Source organism: Anas platyrhynchos, chromosome 1, assembly GCF_047663525.1.
Source record: "Anas platyrhynchos isolate ZD024472 breed Pekin duck chromosome 1, IASCAAS_PekinDuck_T2T, whole genome shotgun sequence".
Classification (NCBI taxonomy): Eukaryota; Metazoa; Chordata; class Aves; order Anseriformes; family Anatidae; genus Anas; species Anas platyrhynchos.
The window spans coordinates 99,615,501-99,633,768 of record NC_092587.1 but is presented as its reverse complement, the minus strand read 5'-3'; the positions used below and the strand labels follow the sequence as shown (position 1 = coordinate 99,633,768).

General features: G+C 36.9%; 1 protein-coding gene and 1 long non-coding RNA gene across 5 annotated transcripts in view; both read right to left on the bottom strand.

Moving 5' to 3' along the window:
- The window catches only part of LOC106016461 (uncharacterized), a 30,688-nt gene extending 19,244 nt beyond the window's left edge, over positions 1-11,444 (bottom strand). For 3 of the 4 annotated variants that reach the window (XR_002401166.4, XR_001189192.5, XR_002401168.4), the window contains exons 1-2: positions 11,348-11,444; positions 5,774-6,490 (exon numbers count right to left, since the gene is read on the bottom strand). This is a non-coding gene — a long non-coding RNA (uncharacterized lncRNA). The remainder of the gene's footprint in view (positions 1-5,773; positions 6,491-11,347) is intronic. The other variant, XR_002401167.4, reaches the window with a different exon arrangement.
- Positions 11,445-15,318: 3,874 nt separating this feature from the next.
- LOC140001444 (inositol 1,4,5-trisphosphate receptor-interacting protein-like 1) lies at positions 15,319-16,955 on the bottom strand. Its single transcript, XM_072033058.1, has one exon. The coding sequence runs from the start codon at positions 16,863-16,865 to the stop codon at positions 15,834-15,836; it is 1,032 nt and encodes a 343-aa protein (XP_071889159.1). The 5' UTR covers positions 16,866-16,955; the 3' UTR covers positions 15,319-15,833.
- Between the last annotated feature and the right edge of the window lie 1,313 nt (positions 16,956-18,268).

Genomic DNA, 18,268 nt, shown 5'->3' with positions numbered 1-18,268 from the left:
TATGCACAGTGAATTTTGATTAAATATATACTTCATCCCATCATTTTAACTCTTTTCTAGAGCCTGAAATATGACACAGGACAAGATCTTTTTACGGATCTTGTAAAAGAGTATTTATTTTTGCTGGATCATCTAAATATCTTTTAAATAAAAATAACAATATTTTGACTCACAAAATTACAATTGACTCATGCATTAACATTTACAAACACACATATATATGTATTTTTTTCCCCACTTAGATACATATACATTTTGAACACTTCAATCAAAACTAGCCATTTCTTCCTGATCAGCGTAATACACGATTCTTTCTTTGTATATAGATAATTTTTCAACTTGTATTTTAGAAATGGATATTTTTTCAGTATCATCACTATGGTAATGTATTTCAGATTAATCAACGCACAAATAATAGATATTGGGTAAAACACTCATTGATTAATCAAAATTCCCCAAATGGAACTTCAGTTGCTTTCCGTATTTTCATAAAGAAATGCATTGGTGTTATTTAGATAGGCCTTACTCAAAACATTTTATATTTTTTAAGTGACCTGCCACCTACATATTTGTGTTCCTAATGTTGTTCATTTCTTTTGAGACTGGCACTGCTACCATACAAGATAATGATGATGAGACAGTCTAAGGATAAAACATGTTTGGAAGGCACTTGTCATATATTATTAAATGAATGGGAAATGATCGGTTAAAGAAGCAGATGATTAGGAAGGAAGGCACATTTTACTTGCAAATAGAGCACAAGTTGGCAACTAAACTTGAGCAGGTTTTAGTACTATTGAAATGTTATGTTACTACTTTTTGAACGTTTGCAGGATGAGTCCATGAACCAAAACACTTCTGCTATAAGGAGCGCTGGGTGGTTATTTCTGTGACTGTGAAACAGAAGTACTACTCTAACAAGGGAGATACTATGAATTTGCCAGAAATATTGTTAAATTAGTGGACATAAGCTTCTTAGTGGCTAGGTATCTTGTGATGCAAATACATTTAAAGGAAAAAATAGCAATGTCAGAGTAGTGTGTAATGAAGACTTAGTGGAAATTCACATTAAAATCAACGTTTATGCTACTTTGTTAAATATTTGATGTCATAAATTGCCTGATGACTTCAAATCAATGCAATAAAGATAAGAAAATGTATAGTAACAATAAACTGGAAAACATATTGACATACTTAATAGTCCATGTCAAATAGATTATAGCTTTTTGTTTGTTTGTTTGTTTTAAGTCACAAGGCATGTTTGACATTGATGGAGGCTGCAAAACACAGTCTTCTAATAATTAAAAATTATGAAATTATGTTTGTAGTCTTTGGGCTTACAAATGATTAAAAAAAGAGATGCTTTGACTGATGTGATTCTGTCTTATGAAGTTCTTCAGACTGGACAGAATACTACATTAGGCTGTGAATTCTCCCTTTACTCTAATGAGATTATAGACCCAGACTTGAAGAAAACAGTAACCCGTTGTACTTCTTCCAAACACCCCAAATTACAAGAGGAATTGAATAACAAGAGGATTCACTGTAAAACTGAAATTCCCTCTTCTACCCAGTACCAAACCACAAGAATTATGTTATTCAACAATGCTAGGGGATTTTCTTTCCCTCACTCCTGTGTTAGCACATGTACCATACATCCTGTTAGTGATCTAACATCTTGCCATCTAAAATTTAGAAGACATAACTTATTTAAGTCGGGTACTGATTATACCAAAATCTAAAATACAGACTACCTTTGACTACACTAAGGAGAACAATTTTTCATTTATGAACACTGTTAGTCATAACACTTTCCTTTTATGCTGTGATATTTTTCATGGTATCTCTTCATCAAATTAATATGTCATAACATTTATTTTGCGATGAATATCAAGACACACGATGGGTTGTGCAACATATTTCTTACAGGATAAGTCACCTTCTGGAAGATAACAAAGAAAGCATTCCATATGAGAGGGGCTGCTAAGTATTTTTACCTGAGCAGAGTTATTCTCCCTATCTATAAAATATACGATACCAGTATCACACAAATGCTATGTTATTGTCCCAGGCTACTTCACATAAACCCTCTCCTTTTTCACTACTCCACTCACTATTCAAATGTCACATAAAAGCATTAGTGTCATAGGCATTGTTACTGCTATTCCTCTGTCAAAGGCAACAGTTTGGCAAGATAGAAATTGTGCTGCTTTTCTGTCAGCTCCCCTACATCACTACTAGAATACTGAATTTTCTGTTACATACAAATTTACCAATGTAAATTGTTTGAGATGAAAACGTTACACATGAGAGATAATTGAAAAAATAAATCTCAAGGGGTGATGTTTTCTTTTTATTGTTATTGTTGTTTGAAGAGCAGGGAAAGACCTGATCTACAGTAATAGGTAATAATTTCTTTGAAACCATCTGGTGTCCTCGATCTTTGGATTAGAGAAGATGAGCCAAATGCAGAAGAGATGTCATTGTATGGATCCATGAAGATGGACAGACAGAGGGAAGAAAACTAAAGGGTTTTGCCAGAATGAAATCCTAGAAGGTGGTAGTTTTATTTCATTGTACCAAAATAAGTTCACTTTAGACTTTCTTTTTAACATAGCAAATACATTCAAAGTCCTAATCAATTAAAATATTTATTCCTTACACTTTATGTTCAAAATAAGAAGCATAACTAAGGCTGATGTGATCTGATATTATATTCCCAATATGTTTGGTTTTCCTCCTTCAGAAGGATATTGTTTTTTCCAACAGCTGCTTGTCATTTGCCATGATTTAATATTTTTGAATGGTGAAAAATAAATACATGAAAGAAATGTAAAAAAGAAAAATACAGAACCAGAGTTTGATGTTAATAGTAAGACAGTGATTTTGGAAGATATTTACTATATGAATTTTCATCATATAGTAGTGATATTTTAGTGTTTTTGATTGTTCAATAGAGGAAGCAAAGAAAATGCAAATATTACCTGTAGTTCTTGATTTCAATACTGAACCTCAGGTTACATAGAATTAATATTGATAAGAGTACTTTCTCAACACAAAGATCAGAGGGAGAATATTCACACATTTTAAATGAAACCCATCTTGATATGGAAGATTAAGTATGAGGTAGTCTCGCATCTCCAGTACACTCATCTCTCCTAAGAATTATTTCTGGATATGCATTGTTATTTCTTAATCAGCATTATTTTGTTCATGGTTTCTAAAGAAATTGGCACAGCTTTTCAGAATGCAGAATATTCACCTAGTTTCTAAGCTTGGGACCAATGTTTATTTTTGCTGTCTCAATTTGATTTGATGATACTGGGGGAACTGTTACCATCTGCTTCCATCTTATGAGATTGGTCTCACCATATGAAAAATAATGGATGTGACCAGAATGTGCTGGTTGGTGAAAAAAATCACATGTACACACTGCTTTGATTTTAATGAAAAAGGAACAGATTATATGATATTATAAAGAGCACTCACAAACATTTTCCTTTATTGAAAACTGAAACTAATAGAAGTGTTTTTCAAACAAAGATATTTCTGACAAAAACATTTTTAGAACTTAGAGCAGAAATTTGGGATTGCCAGAAAACAATCTTTCTGACTTCTAAAGGCTTACTTGGGAGGTATATTTTGTATAAGTTTGGTGTGGTTTATTTGTTTATTCACTCAGTTCACAGCAATATTTTATTGAGTAAGGAGAAAATTTGTTTGAAAACTTGCTATGATCCATAGATGTTTTCATATAAGATAGAATTCTGAAGACCAAGTTTTAAAAGCAACCTATACTGATACACTGAATACTAGGACTAAAAAGAGCTAAAAATGATTAAATCCTGTTTTGCAACAGAAGATTAAACTCCTAAACTGCCTTCTGTTTTTCACTTCCTAGACCCCTGGAGCCACATTTATGAATATGGACCCTCAAAGCTGTTGCTTGAAAATAGTAAGGTAGAATCTTGTTTTCCATTTTTGCAGTCGTTTGTTTTGGCTACTGCTAGGTGGGGATTGCATCTGGCCATTGCAATGGCATAGAGAGGAACTTACCCTCTCCAGTTTCTATATCAGAAAGAGAAATGTTTCTGCATTCTTCTGCCTTTTCACTCATCATCTGATGCAGTGAATGAAGATATAAAATAGCTGAAATGGCTGCTGCATCATCTGGGCACAGTGCTCTGAACCAGACCTCTGAGGTGGCACTCACAGCAATCATCTGAGCTACAGGTCATCTAAATGGGACAGCTTAGGGAACTCTTCTGCTTGGGACCCCCGCAAAGCAACAGCTGCCTTTTTCAGTTTCTTGTGAACCCATTATGAGTCTTCCTCAATTTAATGAGTTTGTCTAATTTTAATATTTTGTTTTTAAATATAATTCATTAGTCTTTAAGGTAAAAGAGGGGTCTCAAATCATGTCATTTAATTATTGATGGTGGGAAAGAGGTAGTCTTTCCAGATTTTTACTAGAGCTAAAATCTAAGGCATTTTAACAGGTCTGGTGAATGAAGAAAGTAAAACAAAACTTTGAAGGGGAATAATTACATAACTCATCTGTTTTGCAGTGTTCTTTGAATGCTATTGAAAGTAAAAATATGGAACAATCAGGTATTCACTTGCCACCACCTTTCCTTATCTCCCTTATCAATGATTTATCATGTCCTTAGATATGCCAGAAAGTAGACTGGATAACAGACATCTGGTTTACTTTGGATGTAGTCTGTTAATTTATATCCTCTGTGGTCTATTCAGGAAAACTCATGGAACTCTACTCAGGAAAACATCTTTCCTCATCTTTTCTATCTATTGGAAGATGGAAAATAGCACATAGTCCGGCTTCTTCCTTAGCTGCTATTCCCTTACTATTTAAGGAAACAAAAACACTTTTACAGGAGGAAACATCTCTGCTCATAGTACAAATAAGTAGGAGATTAATCTCATGCTAAACTTGGTTGTGTTGTCTTCTGAGCCAGTTTCAAATTCTAGTCCAGTCTGGGAGAAGTACTAATGTACATCCTACAGTGTTCATTATATTTCTCCTGTAGGTAAAATTAAAGGAAATCTGTGATCTGGTTTGGCATTGGGGGGTGTGTGGGAGAAATCTCACATAATCCTTTTGTCCTTTCCTTCAGAGAAATGCTCATGGAAAAAAAAACAAAAAAACATACAAATCTTCCAGAATGCTGTTGTCCATTATCTTTGTCTGCAACTGCTTTCTTGCATTCTCAAGGCCAATCCTATGTTTTCTCTTGTTTTTTAAAAAATAGATTTTTTGTTTTAAACAGAGTGCCTCATTATAATGAAATTAATCAATCTAAGGTTTTTGTCCCCTCCATAAATTCTCTTCTTGGTTGGAAGAGAATGTTTTGCTGGCAGATCTCTACTTCTAATTTGTTGCCATCTTTTTTTTTTTCCTTTACATTAATACTCCGCTTATAATAGTTAATCATAACTCTGTCTAGCCAAAGGTTGAGGTCTGAAAAAATTGTTGTCCATCTCATATTTCTAAAAGTACAAATCACAATGAATGATGTAACTTCAGCTCCAATGTGGAAGTATTATTTCAAAGTGAATGGCAATAATGATCTTTAAATTATATGGCCCAATTTTCTTCTGACTTTTATGTTTTCCTGTAAATCAGGAGTACATTTCTCAGGGCTATAAAGTTGCACCGACCTTTAATTAAGCAGGTAACCACAGAATCAGCTTGTTTTTAATACTTGCAGACAGCATAAAGACACAGATTCACAATGATTATAATTTAGCTCACCTTGATAGCTGGGGGAAGACAAAGCAGGAGACCAGACACGTTTTGAGGCAATTCCGTGAGCTTCCATGAGTTAACCACAATACTCACTTCCTTGACCCCTTGGGCAGCAAGCAACTAACATTTCTTCACCATGTAAAAGCAGCATCCCAGCCTGCCCTCCTTCCCTGGGGAGGTAACTACCACCAGCTGGGGCTCTTGGTGATCAGAAGGCATGGGGACAGTGCCTTCCTCTTTTCTCAGGGGAAGCTTTCAGATTTTGAAGGAATATGTTATCATACAGAGCTTGTGTAGGCATGCTGTTTTATTGCAAATGTTGGATTCATTGCATCTAAAATATCTCCATGATTCTCTTCTCAAGCAATATAAAAAAGTTTTGTTTTGTTTTAAGAAAGCCAAGTACTGAATTTAAGAAATACTCCTGTAGCCTTCAAGAACTTCAGGCTTTCAGCTGGGAGTCTGACAGTCTGACATTATTTTTAACCTCTCATTTACTGTCTCTTTGGATGGTTGGTTTTCCTCATGTACATTTTTATTTCTTAGGTATTATTCATGCTATTCCAGCAGTCATGTGAATTGGTTACTCACTGTGGGTGGAATGTTCTGAGAATTTAGTAATGAACATCTCCAGCGATTTAGATGAAACTGGATACTTAGTTGCTTGCAGAACCAGGTGAAAGTAAAATTTCTAGCTCTGAGGAAATTTCATTCATTCACTCGCTAAAAGAAAAAAAATAAATAATGTCATAAGAATGCAATGATACCAATTTTCCTCTTAAATTTGAATTCTTTTCACACAAGTTACCCGATCCATGCAAAGGGTATTTGTGCCTTGTTTTTCCTTATTAGCTTTTTATTGTTTTTGTTTTTATCAATGCTCCATCCTGAAACACCAAAGATCTGTTTTGTCATCAACATATGTTGTACCATCGCTGGACAGTGTCTAGATAAAATGAAAACAGACCAAAATCTCCTAGCATGATCTTTTGTTAAAATCAATATATTGACATCAATAAAGGATAAAAGATTATGATAGTTGTGCTTTCTGTGCCAGAAAAACTACAAGGCAGAAGACAAGCTGCAATATGCATTTGGGTCAGGGCTTGTGTCAATGGAAGCATGATGAACTTTCAAAAGAAACAGCAGGCAGTTTAGGTTAGGCTCAAAAGAAGTAAGGAACAAAAAGAGGTCTAGTTTTCTTGGCCTTATAACATAGGGACAAAAAGCCTCCAGTGAAGTGCAAGGAAATTCCTCAGGGGATCTATCCTAGCTTCAAAGAAGGACGTTTCAAAATGTAATAGTTTTAAAAAGAATTTAAAAGGAACTTATAACTACAAACTTGAAGCCAGGCTTCTTTGAGATTACATGTCAACAGATATTTACAGTATGTTGTGGTCAAGTTCACAGTAATAAAAATTCAGATTGGTGATATGAAGGTATCATCTAACAATATACTTAGATTTTTTTCCCTAAAACATTTTGTAGTGTTTAAACTGTATTTAATCAGAGAGGACATTTCCTGTGATATTTAAAGAAATTGAAGGCAATGGTAAGTTAAAAGAACCTCAGTTTGAGTTGGCAAAAAGCAATTTAGATATTTTTGTAGCGCTGATGTATTGCCAAGGTCACAAACAAGACTGATTTATATAGGAAATATGAGTTAGAAAGGCTATTTAAGGGAGCCATAAATACTTCGCTTTGATGTGCTTAGATAGATTTATTTCTTCCATCAGCTGCACAGAAAAATTATGATTTACCAGTAATCTTCTAGCACAATTCAGTGATACAGTATCTGATAACTTTTCTTGAAAAGAAATAATTCCCCCCATATTCTACGTATTAAACTGATATTCAGAGTAGAATTAGGAATTAAGAAAGACATCCTGAAAATCTGCAACAGCCTCATCTGCTAAGGAGCTCTTAACATAACAGAATCATAATCAGAAAGAGTTAAAGAAAACTTTTACACTGCTGGGTGCCACATCCCCCAAGCCCCAAAGAAACAAGGCAGAAACACGCATCTTAAGAAAGATAAACCATTACACCCAGTAGGGTTTTCCACCAACAACACTCTTCCAAGCACAGTTTCTCAGGATTACCTCTTCACTGTTGAGAAGGGTGTTTTGCTTACTGAGTCTAGCCAAATACTACCTGTAAAATAGCCTGTTTGTGCTTTTATTCCAAGGATTCAGCCAGAATGTTCATTTAAGGCAGAAAATTCTCAACATTTGTCTCAGAAACATTGGTATGAAAAGATTTCTGGAGTGGGTTCACCCCTCTCATCTTAGCAGTTTTCTTGAAGATAAAACTGCGCTTCCAGTGTTGATTTCAGCTGCACAATGGCAGATGGGTTGCATGGCTGATCTCAACAGAGAAAGGAAACAAAGCAACAAAGACCACAACAGCAGCTTGAATGGTTGACTCTGTTTCAAGTATGATATACTTATTATTCAAAGCTTCTCCCAAGCCTGGGGCAGGGGATGAGGTGGGGTGAAGTGCTAAGAGGTTTTGGCTCAGAAAAAAAAAAATAAAAAAATCTGAAAACAGCCACCTCTTCTCCTTCCCAGGTTTTCCAAAATGCCCTGGAGGTAGGAAGGTCAGCCTTAAGGAAAATTGTCTAGAAGAGGACAAGAAAGAGAAAGGCACAACTCTTTATCAAAGTGTTTAAAAGTTATTCACCCCTGGGGGCTTCAGAAATAAGGTAAGCAATGATGAATTGCATGCACACAACTACAAGGGAGTAGAGAAGTCAGACAAATGAACAGGGCAGGAATTGTGATCTGTCCATAGCAAGTAGCTTTCACAATGAATAATGCAAAACTAAGCATTTTGAGGTGGAGGTAGGTTAGTAATAAAGTTCAGTTTTATAAGTTTCCTGAGGGGAAAATATTTATATATATATATATATATATATTTATATATATATATATATATATATATATAAATATATATATATATTAAAAAAAACAGTTCTTATGTCCATTAAAAAAAAAAAAAAAAAGTGCTTTCAAGCAAGAAATCTAATCAGCACATTGCTCACAAGCTCAGTTACAGGAGGTTTGGACTTGGACTTTCTACATTTAACCCCAAACCTTTGTTTTAGCTTTTCTTAAAATCACTACATACTTGGCTCTAACCCCAAGTAATTTAGTACCTGTTTGGCCTAACTGTAGTGTTAACTGGAGGTTTACTTGAAATCACAATATCTGTATCAGAGGAAACTCAGTAGGAAATAGTTTATAGCTTCTCTAAAATTCAAAAAATTAAGTGGTTGAAAGCAAAAACAACTCTACAGGGTAATAAAGTTTAGTGTTTTTTCATTATGCACACTTATTATGGATACATGAAACTGTCACTGTAAGATTATTCTAAAGCACCTATTAACCAGTATTCAAAATAAGAGGCTTAAATTCATATTCCTGTTTTGCACGTTGCAAGAAAGTATTATTCTACATAAGCCACCAATGAGACAGTTACTCATTGACTAATTGCTAACCACAGTCACTATTCTGCCCAGTTTTTCATTTGTTAAGTCTCACATCTGACATATGGACACAAAGTGTCCAAGAAACCCTGTCTCTATGAGCTCAGGGTTAAAAATAGATTAAAATAAGTAGTAAGTTCTGTTGTTGGCTCCAAAAGTGCTATATTTTCCAAAGCTGCTCCTCCTCCCTTGTTTGTTCAGGAACACGAATCAAGCACAACTAAGCTTGTGAAGTGCAAAGAATTTTGAAGTATACCAATTGTAAAGAAAACTCATGCTTCAGACTGTTTGTATGAGTTTTCCTCACTAGCTAAGAGCATCGCATACACTAACACAGCTTTTAGAAAAATGTAAGACACTAGCCAAGAGAACAAAAAGGACTGAAAAACCTGTGCTGGAAGAAAAACAAATCAGTTAATAGGAGTGTTTTGCATCAAATTGTGTGCTATTCTAAAAAAAAATTCTGCAAAGAGAGAGCTGTGACATTTCTGTATTAGGGAGTATTCTTTCTTAGAAGAAAATGTTTTTAAGGGAAAATAGGGGAAAAAAAAAAACAAACAAAAAACAAGAGCAATGACAATAAAAAACTAGAATTAACCTTCTATTTTTTTCTTTTTTTCCTTTCCCATAACTTCTCTCCTCGTGTTCCATTTTTTCAGTACCCAGGTTCCCAGTCCCATGTATTCTCTTACTGTCACTGATCTTTCTTTTCCTCAGACATTAATCTCCAATCCACAGACAGTGTTTTCACCTCTGAAAACCACTTACACATAGTACAGAAATTCCTGCAGTACCTTTGGATTCTTGGGATGGACAACAATGGGTATTCAGTATGCAGTACTGGAGGTGACCATAATACAGCAGGAAAGAAAAAACAGAAGTTTCAAAACTTTTCTACCAAAGGAAGAAAAATTGAAGTCACCAGTCTAATTGAGACTTGTGATCTTTTGGGGAAAAAAAAAAAAAAAAGATTAAAACTCATTCAGCATACACATAAAGTCTATTTCCTCTCCATAAAATTGCTTTTCTATTTCTTCAGGATTTACAGAATTATTCCAAGGCCATAGATCTGTGGGAGGTGGAAGGAGACAGGCAATTTTAATTCCTATGTAAGTAAATATAAAAAGGGAAAAGCAAAGAAACACTTTGTTTTCTTAAAGTAAAATTAGCAGGACACCAGTAGAACTGGAAAAATAAAAGAATGAAACAATCATTTGAAAGCCAATAAGTAAGGCTTAAAATGCAGGAGTCTTATATATCAGGCACTGGTACTATGACAAGTCTACTTGCCATTATTTTTATTTAATGAGAATGAGTTTTCTGCTCTTAGTAATGGCCCTTTCTGAGACCATCCTATTCCATTTTATAAACTGCAGATATTTCTCAGGGCTCTGCCTATGCAATACTGAAGGAGCATGCTAAAGGGCACCACAGAAAATTCCCAGGGTAATTAAAAAAAAAAAATCCCTCAAGCAGATTAAAAAAAAAAAAAAAAGTAATATTTACCAGAACTACAGGCATTTTGTTTAGTGTCAGAATCGTATCATTCTGAGCTTTTCTTAGCATAGACTTGAACAAATTGGATAGCAAGATGCAGTAGTAACACACTTCTGATATAACAAATTGCTCTTTATTTAAAGTTACTTCTAAAATATGAATAAGATTTTAAAGCCTGTCAAAGATGGCATGAAAAGATAAAAATAAAGAAGTGTCAGGAACAAAAATGTTCTTTTTTCCTTCCTCTGAATTAATTTGCATGTCAGTCAAAAAATCTGTCAATGCATATGCAATATAAGCAGCATGACTTACACTACTAAAAGCGTAGGAAAAAGGAACAAGAAGAACCAAAGAAGAGGAAAACGACAGCTGTGATGAGCAAGGATTCTTCCCAAACTATAGTACGTATTCATCTATAACAATACACTCAAAGATGGTGAAGAAATGATGACAGAACTGTCAATTACAGCTGAGCAGAATGTAAAAAGAGCTACAAAATCTACAGAGCAGAACCAACACCAGGTGGTTGGTCAGGCTTCTCTAACCACCCACCCTACTGGCCAGAGCCCAAGCCCTGTGAAGTAGCGAGGTCCTACCTCCTCCTGGCAGCCCCCACAGTCTGTTGGTACTCCCAGGCTACCAAGATGGTGCAAACAGCTCTCAGGAGCTACAGGGCTGAAATAAATACAGGCCTGATGGGAAGCTGTAGCTGTAGTCACAAAAGGTGTTGGCTGAGATGTAAATTGGATTATTGATTGCTGCTGTTCAAATCCATATGAAGTCTAGGAAAGGAATGAGTTGGGACTTTAATTTGAGGTCTTGTTTATCCAGCTGAAGAAGATGTAGGGATTAAGCATGCTTAGAGGTTTTTGCAGCTTCTGTAGAGGTATCTTTCAAGTAAATTTTTAATTTGAAACTTTTCTTCATTAAAAAATCATTTTGTTTTTCAGCATTCAATGTGAAGAGCATGGGGAGGTAAACAAACTCTGTGCACAAATGCCATTAATAAAGCTAAAGATGTCTTTTAATCAAATCCTGCAAGTTTCTCTATTCGGAATCTGAAGCAAGACTAACTTCAGGTTTTGCATGTATGAAAGGACCCTATGGAAAAGAATCAGCTTCCCTTCAGTTCCTGTTAGGTTCACCTTGAACATGACCAGCAGTGCTGCACAGTACATAAGTTGAGACAGAATTCAGCTTTGGCGTTGTCCTAGGATAAAGAAGCAGCAAGGAAAAACAAAAAAAAAAATGCCACAAAATCCCTTAACATCACTTTTGTCTCAAGAATAAGCAGCTGCAACTGAATGCATGCAGACAGAAGATCTGCTGAATAATGAGTTCCCATTTCTTTTGTGTACTCACATATTGAGAAGAATTGTACTCTAACTATGGATTTCAAGGTTTGAGTCCAGGCTGTCAGTATTGCCAGCACACTGGGCTGGCATTTTAAGTTATAGGTAACACTGTGAAAAGTGGAACACGTTAAGTGTTGTTTCTCTCAAGCATTAAGATTTCATCATTCTGAGTCTGTTGTTCAGAGAAAGGCAGCCAAGCCTTTCTTCCACAGCCTAGCAAAGGACTGTGTTATCAGTCAAAATCTGTCTACATAAATAATGTTTCCTTAGGTATCCTTCTTAATTTGCTTTTTCATAACATGCAGTCTTTATACGCGAGATCTGATTTAAGTTCTCTGCCTCGATTGAGGCATATCAACCCCCTGTTTCCAACCTGCAAATGCCTTACCCTGTCTGCTGTTCCAGGCTTTGTAGAAAAGACACAGATTCTCTTGCTGTCATTTTTTCCAGAATGGATAGAGTGCACTTGGGGTCAGAAAGCTATGGGTAAGGATATCAAGAAGTTCTCCAAGGTTTAATTCTCTGCTCCAGTGCCTTTTGAAGATTTTGTACTAAGTAACCTATGAATAAAATACAAATACTATTACTGGATCTCAGGGGAACTAGAAAGCACCACCATTCCAGATGAGTTCACACATATTTACTTTTTTCTTCCTTCTCTTAGTGTGCTAATTTTGTCAACAAAAATAAAAATTTAAACATAGTACATGGTTATCAAAGCAGAATATTGAATGCAAGACAAGGAAGCTCATTTTGTTAACATTGGAGTTACTGCTCTAATTGATCCGTTATTTATTAAAAAAATAGTAAAGGAAATACAACTACTGTTTTTGCAGTTCTGCTCTATGAGCAAAGAGATGCTTAAAGTGCATGTTCTCATGGGATTTAGGCATTAGTAGCTCAGAATGAAGTTACTCAGCCTTTACGGGACTCAGACCTCTGTGCCAAGCAGAAGTGGACTACTTTGCAGTGTCTAATAAGAGGCACCCACGCATTTTAAATGCTCTAGGGCCTGAAGGAAGTGACTGATGAGGACCCCACCTTTAGCCTTCAACATTTCACAAGCCATTAGAATAGCAGTGGTGTAGCAACAACATAGCAAAGCTCCATATGCAACTCTCTGGAAGTGAAAGCAATTTTATTTCAAAAGAAAACTGTTTTTACTCAGTCTCTCTTACACCAGTGGGCATGTGTCTGAGTGGTCCTAGCAGCTAGGTTTCAAAGGAAGGATGGTGGCTATTGATTTTTTTTCCTTGATTGTTCTGAGGTTGGTGACCGGGTGCTAGCTTTGAATGTCTTTCTTGCTCTTTCAGAGTTGACAGTGAAAAAGTAGGAAAAGTCTAATCTTTCTAATTTCCCCACTGTTGACATAAGTACAGACATGAGGCTTGGTAAAGGAGCACAACTGGGTATCCAAATGCTGCTACAAATGGTAGTGCAAATATAACATGAGACTGCACTACTGGTGTGGATGGCAGTAGGTGCAATGAAGGCAGAATCACTGAAATCAAAAATAAATAAATAAATACTCCGAGTGCATAAAACATTGAAATTATTTCTTGGATGTTTCCCTTTCTGTCTCCTAATATTCAGCATGCGTGTCTTCTTAGGATCTCTCACAGCCAACTTAAAAAGTCACTAAAAGTTTACTTTCAACCCTTTCAGCTCTCTCTTTTTCTTTTTTTTTTTTTTTTTTTTTCTTTTTTTCCCAGAACATCATTTTTTCTCTATGAAGTGGTGCCTTGCCCAACTGAAGTGTTCAGAAAAATGTGCTGATTTCAAAAGGAAAAAAAAAAGCATTTCAATCATGCTGAATTTTTTCCTCATTTTTAGAAAGTAGCTTGTTGATTTATTACTTAAAAGTTTTACAAATTTATGAAAAACATTTTTTTTTATTATTATTTTTTTTTTTTATTTAAGCCGTGAAGAGCTGTAAAGTGAGATGAAATTTTAAAATCTTTGTTGTGGTTTATTTTAAGGTACTATCACATTTTTGTCTTCAGGAAATTTCCAATAAAATTGAAAAAAAGATCTCCTTCTCAGCTCTACTTATTCACTGTTGTGTTACCAATTTTGATCCAAACTGACATGTAGGCATAACAGGCTGAGCTTTGTGAATTTATATGTTAAGTCAGGACATACGGATGTGGTCTTCTGGTGTCTTTTCAAGGAGCTTATATACAAAATTTGGATTCCTATGGAACCAATAAAGCAACAGCTACCCAGGTAAGTAACTATAATGCAATTAATTTTTTATTTTCATTTTATTTTATTTTATTTTTTTCAGAAAGACAAAGGAATTACTTGTGTGAATAATAACATCAGTGCAATATCATGAACTTTGTTAGGGATTTGAATGCACACAAGTCAAAAGTTAAGAATTATGATTACTGCTATAACAGGAAGTCAAACGTGTCACATATAAATGTATTTTAATTGTAGAGCAGAGTGAACTTTGGATGGTTTTCCTTGATGGCATAATCTCAACATAATAAATTCACCAAAGCTTTTTGTGTCTCTTCTTTGCCTGCTTTATGGGCCAAATCTTTAAAGCTATGGAAATTTCTGCCAATTTCAAACATATCAGAATTTGCTTACTGTAAACACATGCATACTAAACTTTTACTTGCATAGCCCCTATTTGCATGCCACAGAACAAGAACATTTCATGTTCTCCCTTGATATTTCTTCAAAAAAAAAACCATATGAATACACAAAATAAAAATAGCTTCTAGTGATCACTCCACACTAAGACCTGAATTATATGAAGTTGTTTCATGCAAAGCTTATGCTGCTACAACTGAAGAACCTGAACTTTGAGATCTATGCATATAGAAACCACTCAGATTTATCAGCGTTAATTACATTAATACATACCTTGCAAGGAAGCAAAATCTATACATGTACATTGCTGGAAACAAAACCAAAACCAAAACCAACCAACCAACCAAAAAACAACACAAAAAAAAAAAAAAAAAAAAAAAAAAAAAAAAAAAAAAAAACCAGAGCATTTTTTTATAAGTTAGATTAGATATTTAATGAGTTAAATCTAGTCCCAAATACACATAAACATCATCAGGTTTAAGCATGATATATTAAAATCAGTAGCACTACTCGGCACACAGTTAGTTAATGCAAGTAGTTAGGTATGAGAACCTTGCCTTTTGGGGAGTGAAGCTGCAACTCAGAGCAAAAAAAGTACAAACTGCCTCTTTATTTTAAGTTTATTTTTATTTTTAATTTTAGTTTAGGGTATATATAAAAAAAGTCTGAAACCCATGATATTTTGTTAAAGAATAAAACAGCACAAAGATCAAACGTTTTAAACGTTTTGTTTACATGCTTGTACTATGCTGCCTGAAGATGAATGTGGTTATATCAGCTTGCAGTGTACACATGTCATGACAAGATACTGTGATTTCAGTATTGATCTTTAAAGAAAATATCAGCGAGTCTGTGTTAAAAGTCCAAGTTGGTCAACCAAGATTTCTAAGATTTCTAATTTTACACTTTTTTTCCAGGGCTGTGGCTGTCAGGTGGTGAATCACAGCCGTCCTCAGGGCGTGGGGGGAAAAGCCTTTGCTCACCAGCATACGGGCGCGGGGCTGCAGATGGTTGAGGTGGAAGCTGTGGGGTCGGGCATGCCTGGCCATGTGCCCAACAGACTGCATCTGTGCCACAGCGCAGCTCTTTGGCGGCGCCGTGCTGCTGGTGAAGCTGGCCGCGGCTACTCCAGGCTCAGGAAGGAGTCCGAGTCGCCTAGCCGCACCCCAAGCGTGATCTCAATGGAGAGGGTGCTCTGGGAGGCGTTGGCCAGCCTGATCTTGCAGGAGCGGCGGGAGGGCAGCACCGTCAGGCGGCAGTGGCGCGACTGCGGCAGAAGCTCCCAGGCTGCTTTCACCAAGGCCTGGAACCAGCGAGTGGTTTCCTCCACATCCAGGTAGGAGCCGGTACAGAGGGTGCGCAGCAGGCTGGGCTCCTGTCTGCTCCTCAGCTCGTCCTCGGGGTGGTGGAGGAAGCACAGCATGTCCCCCACCAGCCGCTCCCTCGCGCAGGCGCACTCCAGCTCCACGCGCAGGCCGGGCTTCCTCGCTGGCGTCTCCCCCTCGGCGCCCAGCTCCGGGTGGAAGGCGTGCCCGGGGGGAGGCCTCAGGGGCACGAGCAGGCGGTAGAGGACGTTGTCCTGCCGGGTACTCCCGTCTTCGGAGAAGCAGCCCACACCGATGGCCGGCTGCAGCCGTGGCTTGAAGAGAGCTTCCCCGGAGAGTCTTTGGCAGGCACCAAGAAGCTTGTCCACCAGCTCCTCCACCACCTTGCACTTGTCGGCCATGTGCGGCGCTGGCCACTGGGTGCGATTGGCCCAAACCCTGCCCAGATCCCGGGTGTCATCGGTGTTGGTGTTGTCTTTGTCCTTCTTCTCCTTCTTCCTTGGGTAGCTGCCCTGCTTGCTTCTGCTGCGGAGCCCAAGTCTCCATTTCCTGAGCCACCGGCAGAGCCCGAAGAGCAGGACAAGGAGGTCAATAAAGGTCCAGAGCTGCCACTGCTGCAAGGCAGTGAAGAGCAGGGCTCCCAAGGCCACCCCGCTCTGCTCCTGGCTCGTTTCCTCCATCTCATGCAGCAGCCGAGCCATGCCTTCAATCAGCTGCTCTGCATGCTGCTGCATTCGCTCATTTGCATCCGCATCCACATGATCATCCATGAACCACGGCTTCTGGGCAATGCCCAGCACAGCCAGGGCGAGGAAGATCAGCCGAGCCATGGCTTGCAGGAGGTGCAAACTGCACACACCGACGGCCAAGGCCAAAGTGTGGAGGCGCTTCTGCTGCTGGCCCTGATGACAGCTCCCCCGCTGTGACTCATCCTCTGTGCTGTCACAGGCACCACAGCCGCATCACACCAATCCCCCTCCTCTCCCCTCCTCACCTCTTTGCCTCTCCTCTCCCCGGATCATTTATAAAAACTTTGAAGGTAATAGGCCCTAATTTGGAGCCTTGTAGAACCACACTAGTGACTTTTCTCCATCCTGTTTTAAGTCCACTTGAGCCTGGCCTATCTGTCAATTGCTCACCCTGTTATCCCATAATGTTTCTTTCAACAAGTTAGCCATTTAAACACAGAGGCATTGTGTGTATATATATATATATATAAATTTTATTATTATTATTATTTATATTATATGTTGTAATATCTAATATCTATAATATATGTATTATATTATATATTTTATATTAATAATAATAATAATAATAATTTATTATTATTATTATTATTATTATTATTATTATTATTATTATTATTTCCTGGCATTTTCAGTAAAGATATCTGCTTTTTTTTCAGGTAAGGTAGTAGTCAAGATGTTTTTGTTTCCAGCATCTTAAACAGCATCTCTTGGTTCTAGAAGAAACTAGAGCCCTTATTTTAATAGGAATGCTCAAAATAACTTGGTACTGGGAGTATGTCCTGTGAAGTAGGTGCTCCTCATCCAGGGTTGGTATTATTGGTATTATAGAGACGGAAGTGATGGGATTGTGTGTGCCTTTCCTCAGGTTATATAAAAGAAAAAAGCAACTCATGTTGTATACTGCATGATTCATTAAGTGTGTCTTGAGAATACCTTTGACAGGAAGGAGATGAGATGAAACTTTGTTTTGATCATTGGGAAATCTCAACATTAAAAATGCATCATGAAGTATAGCCAAATGTATAGTTAGCACTTTGAAAAACTCAGCATTGGACATATGTACATGAATCTGGATAGCATCATGAACTTGGTGATCAAACCTCTTGTTGGATATAGCTCATAATACTACAACTAATACTGTTAACTAAAATAAATAAATAAATAAAACACAGAAATAATAAAATATTCTGTTTTTGAGAGAAAAATTAACCTGTGGAAAACTATATGACAACATGGTCAGTCATAAGGCACACCGGCAGTACACTTTAGACCCTGTTTGTAGACATAGTCAAAACCAGGCATCCAGTCACTCTGTGTAATCCTCTGCTTTAGGTATGGACTCTAGCAGCATACAGAAGTGATAAATTTTACAGAGGAATTTGAATTAAAAGGAAGTATGTTTTTCACATAAGTTTTAAGTGTATCGGTTGGTCTGTAAACTGGAATATTCTATTATGTTTTGGTTTTACGGAAACATTTTT